Source organism: Nicotiana tabacum, chromosome 4 (assembly GCF_000715075.1).
Source record: "Nicotiana tabacum cultivar K326 chromosome 4, ASM71507v2, whole genome shotgun sequence".
NCBI lineage: Eukaryota > Viridiplantae > Streptophyta > Magnoliopsida > Solanales > Solanaceae > Nicotiana > Nicotiana tabacum.
The window spans coordinates 144,061,725-144,081,010 of NC_134083.1; the positions used below are offsets into that span (position 1 = coordinate 144,061,725).

Below are 19,286 nucleotides of genomic sequence, written 5' to 3' on the forward strand. Positions count from 1 at the left end.
TGTAGCTCTCTGACTCTACTTGTGCCTACAGTTTCCATATCCAAGTTCAACTGCCGTAGTGCCCATAAGGCTTTATGCTCAAGCTCCACCGAAAAATGGCATGCTTTTCCAAACACCAACTTGTATGGAGACATACCAATTGGAGTTTTAAATGTTGTGCGGTACGCCCATAATGCATCATCCAACTTCTTTGCCCAATCAGTCCTTGTCGCATTCACTATTTTGGTTAGGACACTTTTGATTTCCCTGTTGGACATTTCCATTTGCCCGCTTGTTTGTGGGTGGTAAGGTGTGGCAACCTTATGGCGAACTCCATACTTTTCTAATAGCCTTAAAAACGCTCTATTGCAAAAATAGGTTCCACCATCACTGATTATAGCTCTCGGAGTGCCAAAACGTATGAAAATATTTTTCTTTAGAAAGCATGTCACTCCTTTGGCATCATTTGTTGGAAGGGCCATAGCTTCAACCCATTTGGAGACCTAGTCAACTGCTACCAATATGTACTTGTTGCCATACGAACTGACAAATGGTCCCATAAAATCAATCCCCCACATGTCAAATACTTCCACCTCTTGAATTGTAGTCATCGGCATCTCGTGACGGCGAGATATGCTGCATGTCCTTTGGCACTCATCACAACTTTTTACCCAAGCATGGGCATCCTTGAATAAAGTCGGCCAATATAAACCTGACTCCAACACCTTCGCCGCTGTCTGAATTCCTCCAAAGTGCCCACCATATGGTAAAGCGTGGCAAGCCTGCAAAACAGAAGATTGATCTTTCTCGGGGATACACCTCCGGATCATGTTATCTACACATATTTTAAAGAGTAATGGTTCATCCCAGTAATAAGACCGACAATCGCGAAAGAACTTTTTCTTTTGAGTCGAAGAGAGTTCGTAAGGTACAATACCGCTTGCCAAATAATTAGCAATATCAGCATACCATGGCGTCTCCTCCATTGCCACTGCTAGTAATTGTTAGTCCGGGAATGTCTCAGTTATATCTTCAACCTCTACTTTCTTTTCAGCTCCATCCAACCTTGAAAGGTGGTCTTCCACTTGGTTATCTGTCCCTTTCCTATCGCGGATCTCTAAATCGAATTCTTGTAGTAAAAGAACCCAACGGATCAAGCATGGCTTTGATTCCTTCTTTGCTATCAAGTACCTAAGTGTTGTATGGTCAGTATAAACAATCACTTTTGAACCAATCAAGTAGAACTTGAATTTGTTGAATGCAAACACCACAGCCAACATCTCTTTCTCAGTCACGGTATAATTGATTTGTGCACCGCTTACTGTTCTTCTTGCATAGTAAATTGGGTGCACCAGTTTGTCCTTTCGCTGCCCCAGGACTGCTCCTATAGCATAGTCACTCGCGTCACATATGAGCTCGAACGGTTGCTCCTAGTTGGATGCAACGATGATTGGTGCAGTCACCAGTCTCTTCTTTAGCTCCTCAAATGCCAACCGGCAATCATCAGAGAACACAAAGGGATGATACTTTTCAAGGAGTTTACATAAGGGGTTAGAAATTTAAGAGAAATCTTTTATAAATCGCCTGTAGAACTCGGCATACCCAAGGAAACTTCTCACTGCCTTGACCGAAGTGGGCGGTGGAAACTTCTCAATCATGTCAACCTTAGCATGGTCGACCTCAATACCTTTACCGGACACTCGATGCCCCAACAATATACCTTCTTGTACCATAAAATGGCACTTCTCCCAGTTCAGCACTAAATTTGTCTCCAAACACCTTTTTAACACTCTTTTTAAATTGTGAAGACAGTCTTCGAATGAATCCCCCACCACTGAGAAATCATCCATAAAGACTTCTATAATATCCTCCACCATATCAGTGAAAATGGCTAACATACACCTCTGAAATGTAGCTGGTGCATTGCACAGGCCAAACGGCATTCTGCGATAGGCAAAGATGCCATACGGACAAGTAAAGGATGTTTTCTCTCTATCTTCAGGGGCTATTGAGATCTGATTGTACCCCGAATATCCATCGAAAAAGCAGAAGTGAGATCGCCCAGCCAACCTATCCAACATTTGGTCAATGAATGGCAAGGGGAAATGGTCTTTCCGGATGGTTGTGTTCAGTTTTCTATAATCCATGAAAATTCCAACCCGTGACTGTACGAGTCGAGATCAACTCGTTATTCTCATTTTGCACGACCGTCATTCCACCCTTCTTTGGCACACACTGAACTGGGATGACCTAGTTATTGTTAGAGATGGGGAAGATCATACCCGCATCTAACCACTTAATCACTTCTTTCTTCACCACTTCTTTCATGTTCGGGTTCAGCCTTCTTTGATGTTCTCTGGAAGGTTTGTCCCCTTCTTCCAAGATAATCTTGGGCATGCAAAAGGCCGGGCTGATACACTTTATATCTGCCTTGGTCCAACCAATAGCAGTCTTATATTCTTGTAACACCTGTAGGAGTTGTTCTACCTGCACAGCTAACAAACCAGATGAGATAATAACAGGTAAAGTAGAGTTAGGCCCTAAGAAAGCATACTTGAGGTGAGCTGGAAGCGGTTTCAGGTCCAACTGTGGTGGCTCCTCTATTGATGGCTTCGCAGGTGGTGTTGCCCTTTCTTCTAAGTGTAGTGGCTCGAACTGGGGTTCCCTTTTCCAGAACCCTTGACCTTCGAGAGCCATGACCCACTCTGCCAACTTTTCACCATCCACTTCTTCCAAATTCATCAAGCAAGCTTCTAATGGATCTCCTACATTAAGGGTCTCATCCTCCTCTTGTAGTATTACATCCATCGCCTCTACTAGTTAACAATTTGCAAATTCGTTGGGCCTCCTCATAGATTGTTGAACATTGAATATTATTTCCTCATTATTCAACCTCAATTTTAACTCTCCAGTCTCACAGTCGATCAATGCTCTCCCAGTGGCTAAGAACGGCCTCCCCAAAATTATTGGTATTTCTTCGTCAACTTGACAATCAAGAATAACGAAGTCGGCAGGAAATACAAACTTCCCTACTTGGATGAGCACATCATCCAGAATTCCTGTCGGCCTTTTGACTGTGCGATCAGCCAGTTGCAACAACATTAAGGTCGGTCTAGCTCTGCCAATGCCTAATTTTGTGTAGATTGCCAAAGGCATCAAGTTGATGTTGGCTCCTAAGTCACACAATGCTTTAGCAAAAGCATAACTTCCAATTATGCATGGGATAGTGAAACTACCAGGATCAGACAATTTTTGAGCCATAGGTCTTGTCACTACCGCGCTGCAAGTTTGAGTTAGAGTTATAGTAGACAGGTCCTGGAAGTTAAATTTTCGAGACATCAGATCCTTCATCATTTTTGCATAGCCTGGAATTTCCCTCAAAGCATCCATCAGCAGAATATTCAATTGAATTTGTCTAAGCATTTCCATGAATTTCCTGTATTGATCATCTTTATTTTGCTTTGCCAACCTTTGAGGGAATGGTGCGGGAGTTAGCTTCTGCCCACTGCTTGGTGTCTTTTCTATATTTGCACAACCTGTTCTGGGAGTTGTTCAAATTCCTTCTCCTTGCTTTGTCCACTGGTGCCTGTTCAATTACAACTTTTGTGAGCTCTGTTGACTCGTCGGTCTCTAATGTCAATGGAGTACTTGGCACTGTGTCTCTCCTAGATTGAACAACTTTTTGCTCTCTGTCTAAATCCCTTCCATTCCTGAGACTCACTGCCATTAGCTAATTTGGGTTCTGCTCATTTGGATTGATGTTTGTGTCTGCAGGAAACATTCCTTGTGGGCGATTGTTCAAGGCCATAGATTACTGGCCTAATTGAGTTTCAATGCCTTTAATAGCCGAATCATGTATGGATAACTTTTCTTGCATATTTCCATTTGTCCCCATGAGTTGTTGCAGCATGCCCTTGATTTCTATCATATTATTGTCCTGCGGTTGATGAGGCGGTTGGTAAGCCAACTATTGTTGGTGCTGCTGATTGTAGCCTTGCTGCCTTTGATAAGGCACGACTTGGCCTTGTGGTCGTGCTTCCCCTGGAATGGTATTGTATTGTTGTTGGGTTGGTCTGTACTGCTGATTTTGAGGTCCCCATTTATGTCCACCTTGCCTCTGACCCCCAAAATTATTGACGTAATTCATGTCTTCTCTGAAGCCCTGGTTATCATTCTCTCCACTCCACGAGCAAACATATGACTGATTTATACAGGGAGTGCATATGCCTCCATTTGTCGTATCAACAATGTGCACCTGTTTCGTACCCATCTCATCAATTTTCTTTGTCGACAAGCTCATCTGGGTCATGAGAGTGGCTAGGTTTTCTGCATTTGTATTATTTCGGTCAAGAGCAATAGAATGCACTATTGGAGTGAGTGTTTTATCTCTTGTCATCCAGCCTGAATTTTGAGCCATCTTGTCAAGAAGAATCTTGCACTCTGTGAATGTTTTGCTCAAGAATGCACCCCCGGCTAAAGCATCTACGTTGGCCTTCAGACCGTCAACCAAACCCATATAGAATATTTGTCCTAGCATCTGATCTGGAATGCCATGGTGTGGACACTTCACTAGCATACCCTTAAACCTCTCTCAGGTTTCCTGTAAAGTTTAAGTCGGTTTCTGCCTAAATTGCAATATCTCATCAATTTGCCTCGCAGTTTTGTTGGGTGGATAGAACTTGTTTAAGAACTGCTTGAGTAGTTCCTCCCAAGTAGCAATGGAGTTTATTGGGAGCGAATTCAGCCAAGTTTGAGCCTCCCCAGTCACTGAGAATGTGAACAGTAATAATCTGATTGCTTCAGGAGTCACATTTGGTTGTCTTTGAGTGACACAAATTGATAGAAAGGTCATCAGATGTTGTTGTGGGTCTTCGATGTACGAACCATAGAACAACCCTTTATTATGCAACAAGTGCAGCATGTTGTTGGTAATTTAAAATGTCTCTGCTTGTATGGGAAGGGCTGCAATTGCGGTCGCCAGGTTATCAGCAGTTGGTTACACCCAATCATATAGAGCAGCTTCCAGCACAAGAGGTGATACCACTCCGATATTTGGGTCGACTCGATCATTCTTATTGTTCTTGTTGACGTTCTCGACGTCGTCCATTTCAATTTCTAATTGTTCGTCTTGTTTTATCTGTTCGCCCTTCTTGTTAGCCCGATTCAATGACCTGAATGCTTTCTCGGGATCTTCAAAAAGTTCACCAGTTCTCAAGGAGCTTCTAGGCATGCACCTGAGTCACAGAAGAGTTCAAACGTGAGAATTTCAATGGAAATATTTTTAACACCACAGAAAATTGATCTAAACTAAAAATCCTAGCAATTCTTCCAAGTTGTAATAAATAACACCGTTAGTTCACCGGAAACGGCGCCAAAATTTGGTCACGCCCAACTATGCCTTATAAAAAGGACTAAGTGGTCGCTGCAAAAATAATCCAGTTCAAGAGTCCAGAGTCGAATCCCACAGGGAACTAACCTATTTGCTACAACTTTTAGTATCGCTAATGATAAGCTCAGACAATTTTCAGAGTTCAAGATTTTATTTGATAATTAACAGAAATTATTTAACTAAGGAAAAATGACAATAAAAACTATCAATAAGCAAGAATGAAGTTGAATTCAAGGGTAAAAGATATTGATTTCTCCAATTATCAGATTAATTTCTGACACGTTAGCTATAATCTCACCGTAACACTCTATAAAGAAGAAGAGTTCTTGCTTACCGTACTTATCTCTCGATCAATTACGATAATTTACTAGAATCATTCTCTCGAACTACTCTAGTTGACAATTTGTTCAATTCACAAATATCACACCAAAGCTTCATTATCTCTAATCCCGCTTTTAAATTCATGTAATTAATCTCCTAACTTACTCGAAAGTGGCATTGTTCAACAACAATCCAATCAAGTATTCTTTCTCAAGCAACACTAGACAACTAGACACGATTAATCAAGGGCTCTTTCAATTAATCACAAGAAACACATAGTTGAACAATTATAGAGTAAAAACGGCTCAATTATATCAAAATGCAATCAAGACTTCATCCAATAATTAGTTCCATCAACCCTAGATGACGGGTTTAGCTACTTATACTACTATGTACGATTACAATATAAAAAGTCATAACCAACAATGGAATTAAGAAGAAGAAGATGAAAAACTCATAGGAGAATTCTACGTCTTGCTCCTTTTGTGTTCTTGCCTCCAAAGTTCTTCTAAAAACAGAGATACCCTCTTTTTGGGCGAGCTGGGCTTCATATAGGTCAAGGTTAGTCGCCTCTCAAATTGCAAAATTGGCTTTGGACAATTTTTCTCGGAAGCATGTGCTCGGCCGCGCATCGATCGCGCACTTTGGCCAGTTTCTGCCTGACATGTGCGACCCAGTGAGCAGTCGCGCATAGACCTCGCACCTGGAGGATTTTCTGCTGCATTTTTTTTCTTTCTTCTTTTTAAGTGCGCTAACCTCCAATTGGCCTTCAATGCTCCATATTAGATCCAAAACACTCTTTAACGTTCTCATAGCCCGGAATTGCTCCTGCAAAGTATAAAGTTCTTAATTAGAGCAATTTGTTATCATTTAACATTCAAATATCAATAAAGAGAAGCTAAGTTAGAGTGCAAATAGTAGCTAAACTACATAATTATATCCTACTATCAATAAGCGGTCGCTGTAAATATAATCCAGTCTAAAAGTCCGAAGTCGAATCATACAGAGAACTAAGGTTTATATACAACTGTTTACTACCACTAAGAAGACAAACTCGAACAATTCCTAAGTTATAAATATTAAGATTCTTGTATCTAATTGTAACGACCCGTCTATTCGTTTTGTGAGTTGTAGCCCCGTTCCCCTATTTACTGCTCATTATGTACTTTATAGCTATTATGTAACTTGTTGGGGTAGTCAGTTCGGTTCTGGTGAAGATTCGAAATGAATTGAGATACTTAGTCTCAAGGATGAAAACTAAAGTTGAAAATTATTGTTCGGATGTTGACTTATGTGCAAACGACCCCGGAATAGAGTTTTGATGATTCCAATAGCTCTGTATGATGATTTTGGACTTAGGAGCGTGTCCGAAATATTATTTGGAAGTCCGTAGTTAAATTAGGCTTGAAATGGCGAAAATAGAAATTTAAGCTTGGAAGTTTGACCGGGGAGTTGACTTTTTGATATCGGGTCGGAATCCAGTTCTGAAAATTTTCATAGGTTCGTTATGTCATTTATGACTTGTGTGCAAAATTTGAGGTCAATCGGACTTGATTTGATAGGTTTCGGTATCGAATATAAAAGTTGGAATTTCTAAGTTTCATTAATCTTGAATTGGAGCATGATTCGTGGTTTTAGCATTTTTGATGTGATTTAAGGTTTTAACTAAATTTGTATGATGTTTTAGGACTTGTTGGTATATTTGATTGAGATCTCGGGGGCCTCGGATGAGTTTCGGATGGTTAACGGATCAAATTTGGACTTAGAACAATTGAAACTTGTTGTTGCCTACTGATGCAATCGCACCTGCGAAATTTGGCTCGCAGGTGCGAGCTCGCAGAAGCGAGCCTGGCATCGCAGAAGCGGATGAGGCATCGCAGAAGCGGATGAGGCGTCGCAGAAGCATGACTGCAGAAACGACGCAATGGTCGCAGATGCGGCCTGGGCCAAGGGGGCCTTGGACCGCAGAAGCGGACTCCTTGTCCGCAGAAGCGAAGGCTGTCGCAGGAGCGGGATATTTACCGCAAAAGTAGAACCGCAGATGCGGTTAAAGATTCTGCAGAAGCGAAACCTCTGGGCAGTATACAAAAACAGAGGGTTCTGAGTTTTTGTCATTCTTGGGAATTTCCAACACGGTTTTGGTGCGATTTTTAGAGAGAATTCATGGGAAAACTTGAGGTAAGTCACTTTTGATCATTGTTAGTCAATAATATTGGATTATCATTGAATATTTCGACTAGATTACATATTTTTGAGGTGAAATTAGAGGATTTGGGCCTAGGGATTTCAAAATAAGAATTTGAGATTTGGAGGTCGAGTTGATGTCGGAATTTGGTAAATTTGGTATGGCTGGACTCATGATTGAATGGGAGTTCATATTTTATAACTTTTGACGGGTTCCGAGATATGGGTCCCACGGGCGATTTTTGAGTTAAATTTCGAGTTTTTGTTGAAAATCTGTATTTTCAGATGGAATTAATTCCTATAATTTGTATTGATTGAATCAAATTATTTGTGACCAAATTCGAGCTGATCGGAGTCGGAAAATCAAGGAAAGGGCATACTAATTGATTGATTGAGCGTGATTCGAGGTAAGTGACTTGTCTAATCTTGTGTGGGGGAAATCCCCTTAAGTTTTGGAACTGTTGTAACCATTTATGATATGTGAGCGCCGTGTACGCGAGGTGACGGGTGCGTACACGGGCTGAATATGAAAAATTTGGTTCTTGTTGATTTTTCATCTTTTGAATTTCCTTAACTGAGTTGCCTTAGCATATGTAGTGATCGTGTTTAGCCTAGTATCACATGTCTACGTGCCTTAACTCTTACGTGCAATATGTGCAACATGCTTAGCTGAATTACATTCTTTTCTTGATTTGATTTAAATCTTTAACTATAAGATTTCTTGCTGAAAATTTATTGTTCCTCCAACTACCTGCTGCATATTTATTTTTGGGACTATGAAGCGGTTCCTCGGGAGATCCCCCGTTACTGCATATTTACTTTTGGGACTACGAGGCGATTCCTCGGGAGATTCCCCTATACTGCATATTTACTTTTGGGACTACGAGGCGGCTCCTCGGGAGATCCCATATACTGTATATTTACTTTTTGAACTACGAGGCAGTTCCTCGGGAGATTCTCCTGTACTACATATTTACTTTTGAGACTACGATGCGGTTTCTCGGGAGATCCCTTGTACTGTAGATTTACTTTTGGAACTACGAGGCGGTTCCTCGGGAGTGCCCCTGTTGTTTACCTCTATTTACTGTGCTGATATTTTCTGAAACTTCTTATTGTTTAAATCCTCAGTCATTTTAAAAATATTATTATATCTTCTGCCTTACTTTTCTCTTAAATCAGTAGAGCCCTGACTTGACCTTGTCACTACTCTACCGAAGTTAGGCATGGCACTTACTAGGTACCGCTGTGGTGTACTCATACTACTCTTTTGCACATCTTTTTGTGCATATCCAGGTACTTCATATCAGATCAGGTATCAGTGAACTAGCTGTACACGGAGACTTCAAGGTACATCTGCCAATGTCCGCAGACCTCGGAGTCCCCCTTTATCCTTATTATGTTGTATTCCTGATTTCTTTTTAGATTTCGATGTATTGAGACACTCAGAATAAATTCTTAGAAGCTTGTGACTTATTTCTACTGGGTTTTGGGAGTTGAAATTATTGGATTGCAGTTTTATATTTATTTCATATGTTGAGAATTTGGCTTCAATTTTATTTTATGTATTTTCGCAAAACAAAAAATTATTAGGCTTACCTAGTCTTAGAGACTACGTGCCATCACGACATCCTATAGAGGGTGAATTTGGGGTCGTGACAATAATTAACTAACAAATTAAATTAGTAGATTAACAACTAGGGATACTAAGGGTTGGAGATAAGATTATGGAGGTCTAGAGTTATGATTTCCCCAATTGTCGAAATCCTTCCCGCTACATCTTCTATAATTTTGCCTAAGTATTCTATACCGATCGTGAGTACTTCGGGTGTCATAATTCTCCTCCGAGAAACTATCACAATTTTCTAGATATATTCTTCCGAACTACTCTAGTTGGCACTAATTCACCGCTCACTAAGATTGCACCAAGATTTCGTTATTCCTAATCCCAACTTTACACCCTCCGTATTGATTCCTCACATACGTTAGGAGTGATGTTGTTCAACAACTACCTAAATATATACCCTTTTTCTAAGCAATACATACTAAATAAGCACAGTCAATTGAGGACCCTTCAATCAACTAAAATAATCATGTAGTTGAACAAGAATAGAAAATCCAACGGTAAAATTATATTAAACGCAACAGAAAAATCATCATTCAAAAGGTTCCACCAAACCCTAGATGGAAAAGTTTAGCTACTCATAACCATACTAACAATCATGATAATAATTGAAAGAATTAAAATATAGATTAAGGAAGAACGGAAGAGAAAACTCTTGTGATTCGTTGCTTCCAAGTGTTCTCGTAGCCTTCTTGCCTCTCCAATAATGTCCCCATTTTTGGTCGCTCCTACTCTAAAAAGCGTCCCTTCCCTCTTAGACACGTTTAGGGAGTATTGATAGGCTAGGGTTGAATTCCTTGAGTCCAAATCCGGGTTGGAGACTTTTAACTCGCGACTTTTAATTACCGGACTATAGACCTCGCGAAGCCAGGCTTATAGCGCGGTCAACCTGGCTATAGATCTCGCGAAGCCTGGCTTGTAGCGCGGTCAATCTGGCTATAGAACTCGCGAAGCCTGGTCTATAGCGCGGTCAAGCTGGCTATAGACCTCGCGAAGCCTAGTCTGTGGCACGGTTTGTGTACTTCGTGTTGTTGTGCTCGTTTCTTATATTTTTGTCCTCTTTTTGTGCAACTTTTACTTGTATTTGTCTTCCGATACTCCTACACATAAAATAATATAATTTAGCTCAAACGTTGCACAATTAACCTCTAAACTAACAACATGTAAGGCGGGTAATGTACTAAAATTATAGCATTTTAGCCAAACATCACTACCCCACACTTAAACGTTGCTCGTCCTCGAGTCAACCACCAATTCACACTAACCTTGAGCACTTTATTTTCTTTTAAAACATCCGAGCACACCGTACCTATGACTATGGTTGATAGCAACAATTATGCTTTAGCATATGCCTTCAACAGACACTTCCCTTTACTTTATGACATATTTCAAAAAATTATTCAACAACAAAACAACATGATTATAACAATCTTAACCTCACAAACCGACTCAATATCATAATGCATTCATGGCTTGAACACTTAACATCATAGAAAAATTTAATAACGTCACATATCCCTTGCGAAATCATGTGCCCTCACAACAAGAACAAAAGAGTAAGTTGAATCCACACATTCGAATCAAGTGCTCAAATATATTTTAAGAACTTAGATAAATCAAAGAAATTCATCACTCTTACAAAGAGGTCACATGCATGCACAAAGTACCATAGGCTTGTCCATTATGTAAACCTCCACTAATGTAGGCTTGCTCAATCTAAAATTAATTAGGACTTTTTCATGATTATAACGTGGGCTAAGGGAAGGGTAAGATATATTTTGGATTAGTGGTTCATCCTCCCAAGCACTTTAACATATCACATAATAAACTTTAAAAGTAAATTCTTCAATCCACTTCAATTTCACAAACAAGATCACACCCAAAAATATTTTCTATTTCTTTAAGCACTGCTTTACTTTATATCCCACTAGCAAGAACAAGACAATAATTTATCCATCTATATTTTTCCTTCTTTTCTTCTTTTTTTTTTCTAGTATTGTTTTTCCCTTTTCAGTTTCCGCTAGTGGTGTATTACTTTACAAAACAAGTGCACCTTTCTTTCTTTTATTGGTTCCACTCGAAATCCATCCCACACTTAGTCCTTACTTCTTCTAGCGCTCATTTCACAATTAAAGTGTTTTAAGAGGTAAAAGGATCAAAATAATGATAATTAAGAACAAAGGGGTGTAGGCTTGTAAAGTGGTTGCCAAATAAAAGTTTATAGGCTCAAAAAGATTGACTAGGGATAATTTTTATTTGTGGTAAGCATTAAGTTCAAAAAGATCAAATAAAGCCTAAAATTATTTTTCAAACTGAGCAAAACCTAAATTTTCGCTTCAACTCACATGCCGGGCAAGTTCTAGACTCTAATGTAATGACACGGACTATACAATTTCTCACCACACATGGCACATGACTCACTAAGGACGGTTCCATTTCGATTCTCAAATAATTGTAGGGTATTAACTGAGCCACAAAATATTAAGCATCAAACACAAAGTGAAGCCAAGAAAATGAGATATAGGCGTCAATAACATATTTTCTACTCAACAAGGCATCATAAGCATTTTCAAACCATAGGGAAGGTACTATACATGCTAGAGCCTAGATATGCTACTATCAAACAAGTCAAAAGGCGTCTAGAAATTTCAACTTCCTTCTTTTTATTCCCTAAATCCTAATCTACTCTAAAAATAAAAAACTATGGCCCGGTTCAAACTACATCCCATGGAAAAGAATCGAGGCACAAAGAAAAACCACGAAGGATTATTACTACCTACAAAAATAAAAGAAATATTTTTGGATTTTTCTATTTTTTTAAAAAAAATTATGTTTTTGGTTAGACTTTAAACCCTCAAGAAAACTAAATAATAGATCCATCGTCGGAAAAAGTCCAATATTTTTTATTTTTCTCAAAAATAATTATTCAATTAAACTAACACAACTAAAATAGCATAGAAAGTCACCCAGACAATCTCATCATCCCACACTTAAAATTGTGCATTATCCTCAATGCACAATCATAAGTACAAGAGGGTAAAAGAAACTCCCTGGTTGGCCAAAGGCCGAAGCATTAGCAACTCATGGGGTACTCAGACTTCTCCCATACTTGGTTCTTTGTGCAGGCACCCCACACTTAGTTCTAACCATCTCATTTGCTTTTGCTTTCTTCCAATGGCCTTGCTTCCCATGCTCCTAGAGAAATCAAAAACAACACTACAAGAATAATACAATAATAAAAAAAGAATTAAAAAAAAAGTAAAGTTGGGTTGCCTCCCAACAAGCGCTTGATTTAATGTCGCGGCACGACGCGAATCACTTTTTGCTTCCACTTCGAACTTATGAATTGGACCCCAAGTTTTGATTCTGCTCTATGATCATGCTCTTTGGGCAATACAAATTGTTGCGAGCCAAAAATTAAGTGATGCTTTATGCACTTTTGGCTTTCAACCGAGGAGTGTCAGCTTGCCTAGACGGCCTTGAAAATTTCAGAATATAGGGCTCATCCACCTCATCTTTTTGACTCTTGCATTGGCTCATACAGATCAGTTTACATACCTCCCTCTGAACATTATGTCGAAGAATGATTGGAGTGAGGACCAATATTAGTAAAATTTCCAAGTTTTAGGTCATTTAAGCATTTTATCAAACACCTCGAGTGCATAGATCTCTACATCTCTTAACCATGTAATTAGTTCATCCAACTACCATCATTTACCAACAATTTATAACTTCCAATCATCACATGGGTGACCATTTATCTACACACAACCAACAAAATTATATCAATTAATCACCTTTCAATCTCCACCATGGTTATGTATTTAAATTGAAAATTTATGGCTTCCAATCACCATACAGTGAGTTCCAATAATTAATTCATACTCATATTCCCATAATAAATCCGTACATGTAAGTCTAAGCGTGTAAGATTACCTTTTTGGAAGAAAAATCTTGCAAAACCCTCCTTTGAGTTATTAAAGAATTTTCTTGAACATCTAAGTATTTTATGTGTAGATTTCATCAATACTAGTGTAGAAATGATGGAATTTCATACCAAGATAATGGGGATTGCTTACCTTCAAGAAGAGAGAAGTTGGTGGTCTTGAGAGAGTGGAGAAGAGCTCCAAAATTCGTCCAAGTGAAATGAACCCCCAAGGTGAGTACTTAAAAAGGCTTCAGGTGGGGGTAGCGTGCCAGTGCCAGCGCAAACTTCTATACTTCACTGGTTTTTCAAACTTGCTGAGAGGGCTGGCGTGCCACAATCCGCGCATTGCACTGTCCCTAGCACGCTCCCAGTTATTTTCTTTTCAATTTCTTGCTTCACCACTCACCCTCATTTGATACCTTGCTATGATATAGACCCGAATTGACTTCAAATTTTGCACACAAGTTATAATTGACAGTACGGACCTATTCCAATTTCCGAAACAGGGATCCGACCTCGACATCAATAAAGTCAACTCCCAGTCAAACTTTCCAAAATCTTTCATTTTTTCAACTCTCGCCAATTCATGCCAAAACGACCTACATACCTCCAAATCAACATCCAGACACGCTCCTAAGACCAAAATTATCATACGGAGCTATTGAAACCATCAAAACTCCATTTTGGAGTCGTTACACAAAAGTCAAACTCCGGTTAACTCTTACCGCTTAAGCTTCTAAAAATAAGAATTCTTCTTCCAAATTGATCATGAATCATCCGAAAGCCAAATTCGACCGCACACGCAAGTCATAATACTAATGTGAAACTGCTCGAGGTCTTAAACCACCGAACGAGACGCTAATTCTTAAAACGACAAGTCGGGTTGTTACACCTAAGCTCCCATAATTTCAAGATGTCATGTTTCTCAAATCAACAAGTTGAATAAAAACAAAATATAAAAAAATAAATTTCAAACTTGAAACCTAGCAATATGTACACTTACATCTACACCGTTAGTTTTTCGGCAATTGCGCCAAAATTTGATCACGCCCAACTCTACTCCTAAAAAGGATAAACAGTCGTTGCAAATATAATCCGGTCTAAAAGTCCGGAGTCGAATCCCACAGAGAACTAAGGTTTAGTTATAACTGTTTACTATCACTAAGAAGACAAGCTCTAACAATTCCTAAGTCATAAATATTAAGATTCTTGTATCTAATTAACCAACAAATTAAATTAGTAGATTAACAATTAGGGATACTAAGGGTTGGAGATAAGATTAAGGAGGTCTAGAGTTATGATTTCTCCAATTGTCGGAAATCTTTCCCCTACATCTTCTATAATTTCGCCTATGTATTCCCTACCGATTGTGAGTACTTCGGGTGTCGTAATTCTCTTCCGAAAAACTATCACAATTTACTAGACATATTCTTCCGAACTACGCTAGCTGACACTAATTCACCGCTCACTAAGACCGCACCAAGATTTTGTTATTCCTAATCCCACCTTTAAACCCTTTGTATTGATTCCTCACATACGTTAGGAGTGATGTTGTTCAACAACTACCAAAATATGTACCATTTTTCAAGCAATACACACTAAATAGACACAGTCAATTGAGGGCCCTTCAATCAACTAAAATAATCACGTAGTTGAACAAGAAGAGAAAATCCAACGGCAAAATTATATTAAATGCAACAGAAAAATTATCCTTCAAAAGGTTCCATCAAACCCTAGATGGAAAAGTTTAGTTACTTATAACCATACTAACAATCATGATAATAATTGAAAGCATTAAAATACAGATTAAGAAAGAACGGAAGAGAAAACTCTTGTGATTCGTTGCTTCCAAGTGTTCTCGTAACCTTCTTGCTTCTCCAATAATGTCCCCATTTTTGGTCGGATCTGCTCTAAAAAAACATCCCTTCCCTCTTAGACATGTTTAGGGAGTATTTATAGACTAGGGTTGAAGTCCTTGAGTCCAAATCCGGGTTGGAGACTTTTAACCTGCGACTTTTAATTACCGGGCTATAGACCTCGCGAAGCCAGGCTTACAGCGCGGTCAACCTGCTATAGACCTCGCGAAGTCTGGTCTGTAGCGCGGTCAAGCTGGCTATAGACCTCGCGAAGCCTGGTCTGTAGCGCGGTCAAGCTGGCTATAGACCTCGCGAAGCCTGGTCTGTAGCACGGTTTGGGTACTTCGTGCTTTTGTGCTTTTTTCTCGTATTTTTGTCCTCTTTTGTGGAACTTTCACTCGTATTTATCTTCCGATGCTCCTACACATAAAACAACATAATTTAGCTCAAATGTTGCACAATTAACCTCTAAACTAACAACATATAAGTCGAGTAATGTACTAAAAATATAGCATTTTGGCCAAACATCAGTAAATTCGGCCAAAAACAAGAAGCTATCACCATTGAGAAATTGATTAATAGAATAGGTAAATAAACAAAGGAAAGAAATAAGACTTTCACTATTTTCTCCACATTTACTACAAAGCATCATTGGACAAGAAAATCCAAATACCTTCCATTTCCAGTATAACTGATTAATAGAGGCAGTCAACAAAGAGGAAAATATTCTAGACAGGATCAAGAAACATCAAGGAAAATTCGAAAGAAATAAGTAAATAAGCAGTCAGCAATCAGATGCCAAATAGCAGTAATACTCCATATTACCATAAAGAATCTTCCTGATCACTTCTATCTTTGATGTATACATCAAGCACCTCAGAATCATGAAATCATTCCTAAAAGACCGTACTATAAGAAGTTTGATTCAGAACATGTCACGATGGTGTAAAGCCTTGGCCTCGGATAACATTAACCATAGTAGCTGTGCTCACTGAAGCCCATGTTTTGTCCACACCACCATGTTATTAAAGAGAGAGATGATATTGACACCAGTGAAAAATGATCTTCTGAATAATTTGAGCCTAAAGTTTCTTGTATCGTTTATCTCAAGGAACACATTTTTTTCTTGGGCCCTGCTTAAAAAAGGCAATAGCCTATGATCTCTTTTAAAATTGTCAACCACAGGTTACATGCAACATGTAGTACTTTTCCTGTGCTGAGTAAGAATTTGTCTTAAGAATACTTTATCTGTGCTGAGTAGTGTTGGTTGTCACTTGACCTTTTGCTTACTATACCTACATATTAACCAAAGCTGAGACAAGATACTACCTCTAGAATCTAGAAGAACTTCACTAGGTCCAATAGGGCTTTAGGCGGAATACTATCATGCCCAATGCATGAAAACAGAAGAACCAAAAACATAATCTACAAGCATTCAAGAAAAAACATGTTATTGGACAACCTGCAATCTCTAGGAGTCCTACGGAAGTCTTGTGCAACTAGAATTCTTTCAGAATCTCTTCTTGTATCTATATCTTAGAGTCCTTGTATAGATACACCATTGTATTATAAATATTGTGTAACGATTGAATGCAAAATGAGGAAAAGTTTTTCCATTCCATAGTTTCCAATCGTGTGTCTTATTTAATACATGTCATTCAGATTGAGATAGCCACATTTGTAAAAACAACAAGAACAACCATGTAGAAACATAATGATTTAGCCTCTTTGATAGCAATGAGATATGAGCCAACAATAACTTTGAGCTCAAAAACAGAAAAGAAACAACATATCAATAAAGTTGGTAAAACTCTTAAAACTCATTCTGAAATGAGAATGATCATGCTTCGATTTCAACAGATTCAGCAATAACATGTCAATTTGTTGTAATATGCTTGATACTTGATAGAAGCTTGAAGAGGAATGAACAATATAAGTTGAAAAATTCAACACACAAAGAATGCTTTGTTGTCAGTGTCTTCAGACTCCTACATTCTACTTTACACACAAAGAATGCTTTGTTGTCAGTGTCTTCAGACTCCTACATTCTACTTTACACACAAAGAATGCTTTGTTGTCAGTGTCTTCAGACTCTTACATTCTACTTTTGATGTACAAATCATAGACCTCAGGCATTTCATCCTTGAAAGGAAGCACATATCTTTCTAAGAACTTCGACTCAGAACATATCACAGCAGTATAAAGGTTCAGACTACACTTTGTCGGCTCCTTTTGGCTGACTAGCTTCAAAACATTATGTCTAGGCAGAACTCTTTTCTCCAAGCTACATGTCAAAAACGTGGGATGAGAAGCCAGGTAATGAGACTCATATCCAAGTTCCTTCATTAAAAAATTTAATGCATTTTTTATCTTAGCTTCGGATTTTGTCAAACAGAGAGGACATGTTTGGACCAATGTAAAAATATCCGAGTCAGACCACCCGAAGCTCCTGAAGATTTCTAATCTCTTTTTCACCGTCAACTCGTCAAGCCATGCAAGTGCATAAACCCCATGTATGAACATGTTGCAATCGCGAGAAAGAAAGAAAGTTTTTTCTACTCGATCCACTAAGTCTTTGAGGCGCTCAGCCTTTTGTGTCAAAATTCTAGGATTCCAAAGCATAAGCTTCTCTATATCAACACTTGAAAACCCAAGATTTTGCAGCAATGATATATTGGGTGGCATTACTTCATGAAATGCATAACTAAAAAATACATTAGGATGCCTCTTAATGATCTTAGCAACAAAATCATCATTAAATAATAGGGTGTGAAGATAATCAACATTTTGTCTGATAGCACACCCTACCCTAGTGCTGAAATAACATCCACTGTTTTTGATGATTTTGACAAGGTCCTCTGACCCACATAACCCAACTTCTTTAAGAGTTTCAATTTTGGGCTTAAGGTATTTATCTACATCACAAAGCAGCAATGTGGGGACTGAAGAAACAACCTTTTTGATATGGGTCTTGTCTAAACCGACGTGTTCCAAGAAATTGAGCACTGAATTAGGGTTATAATTTCTGGGTCTCAAGCGACTTACCTTGGCACTTGTAGAAAGGGCTTCTCGTTGGGAGAAGCCAAGTGAGTTCACTAGTGTTTCTACCAAGAATTCGGTTTGGGAAGTTGCGGCAGCAGCTGTTGAGTAAAAGACATGAAATCTGAAGCGATAAACGTGAAGGAGATGCTTAACGCCATTGTTGAGAAACCCAGACATCTAGAGCAGCGTTTTAAGAGGGTTAAGCGTTTTACATATGCCCCGAGGTACGAGGTATAAGTCCCATAAATATTTAATTTTTAATATTTTATAAAATAATATAATAACAGTAAATATTTATAAACAGGTAAAATTGCATAAAAATTGAAGGAAATTATATATATATGTATTTCATCCCCACAAAAAATGAATCAAAATAATCTATATATATATTTATTTCATATATTTATAGTTTTCTTCAATTTTATATATTTCATATATATATATAATATATATATGCTCCATCCCCACAAAAAACTAGTCAAACAATCTATTATATGCTACTTACAAGCAATGTTTTAAAAGGCGAGGGCGTGAGACGAGGCGTTTTACTTGATATGGGGCAAGGCATAAGCCTGGAGGCACGAGGAGGGGGGCGTAAGCTACATGGATCTTTAAAAAATTTAATTTATAAATTAATAAAATAACATAATAACACAAAAAAATATAAAATATAAATTAAAAGTTAAAAACTAAAAGAAAATTAAAGGAACTCATAAAAAAAAATATCTAACATGATTCTTAAGTACAACTAATGCATACAAATCACGTATAACGTCTTTAACTTTCAAATAATTAAAAACTTACAATTTCTTTTTAAAAAAATGATCAAACTCCACATTTTACCTTCCTAAAAGTAAATAATTAATAAAATCTTATTAGTACGATAATTAAAATATTACTCCTTCATGAATAAATACAAATTAGTTTAAGATATCAAATTAATAAAAGTGTATAACAAGAAGGGAC

At 38.3% G+C, this 19,286-nt stretch overlaps 2 protein-coding genes across 3 annotated transcripts; both read right to left on the reverse strand.

Annotated features, from left to right (window-relative positions):
* Nucleotides 1-2,799: 2,799 nt before the first annotated feature.
* On the reverse strand, nucleotides 2,800-3,408 carry LOC107782569 (uncharacterized). Its single transcript, XM_016603452.2, has one exon. The coding sequence runs from the start codon at nucleotides 3,406-3,408 to the stop codon at nucleotides 2,800-2,802; it is 609 nt and encodes a 202-aa protein (XP_016458938.2).
* Nucleotides 3,409-15,089: 11,681 nt separating this feature from the next.
* On the reverse strand, nucleotides 15,090-18,541 carry LOC107782570 (transcription termination factor MTERF15, mitochondrial). Of its 2 annotated transcripts, none has more exons than XR_012708988.1 (2): nucleotides 18,324-18,541; nucleotides 15,090-15,698 (listed from the first exon to the last, which is right to left on the reverse strand). XR_012708988.1 is itself a non-coding variant. In XM_016603453.2 (2 exons), the coding sequence occupies exons 1-2, from the start codon at nucleotides 18,495-18,497 to the stop codon at nucleotides 15,683-15,685; spliced, it is 1,137 nt and encodes a 378-aa protein (XP_016458939.2). In that variant the 5' UTR covers nucleotides 18,498-18,524; the 3' UTR covers nucleotides 15,090-15,682. The 2 variants fall into 2 exon arrangements, 1 of the variants encoding a protein (XP_016458939.2); XM_016603453.2 differs by having other exon boundaries at nucleotides 17,377-18,524.
* Between the last annotated feature and the right edge of the window lie 745 nt (nucleotides 18,542-19,286).

What these genes read in the sequence shown, in the direction of transcription:
- LOC107782569 (XM_016603452.2), bottom strand. Translation starts at nt 3,408, where the DNA reads ATGGAAATGCTTAGACAAATTCAATTGAATATTCTGCTGATGGATGCT.
- LOC107782570 (XM_016603453.2), bottom strand. Translation starts at nt 18,497, where the DNA reads ATGTCTGGGTTTCTCAACAATGGCGTTAAGCATCTCCTTCACGTTTAT.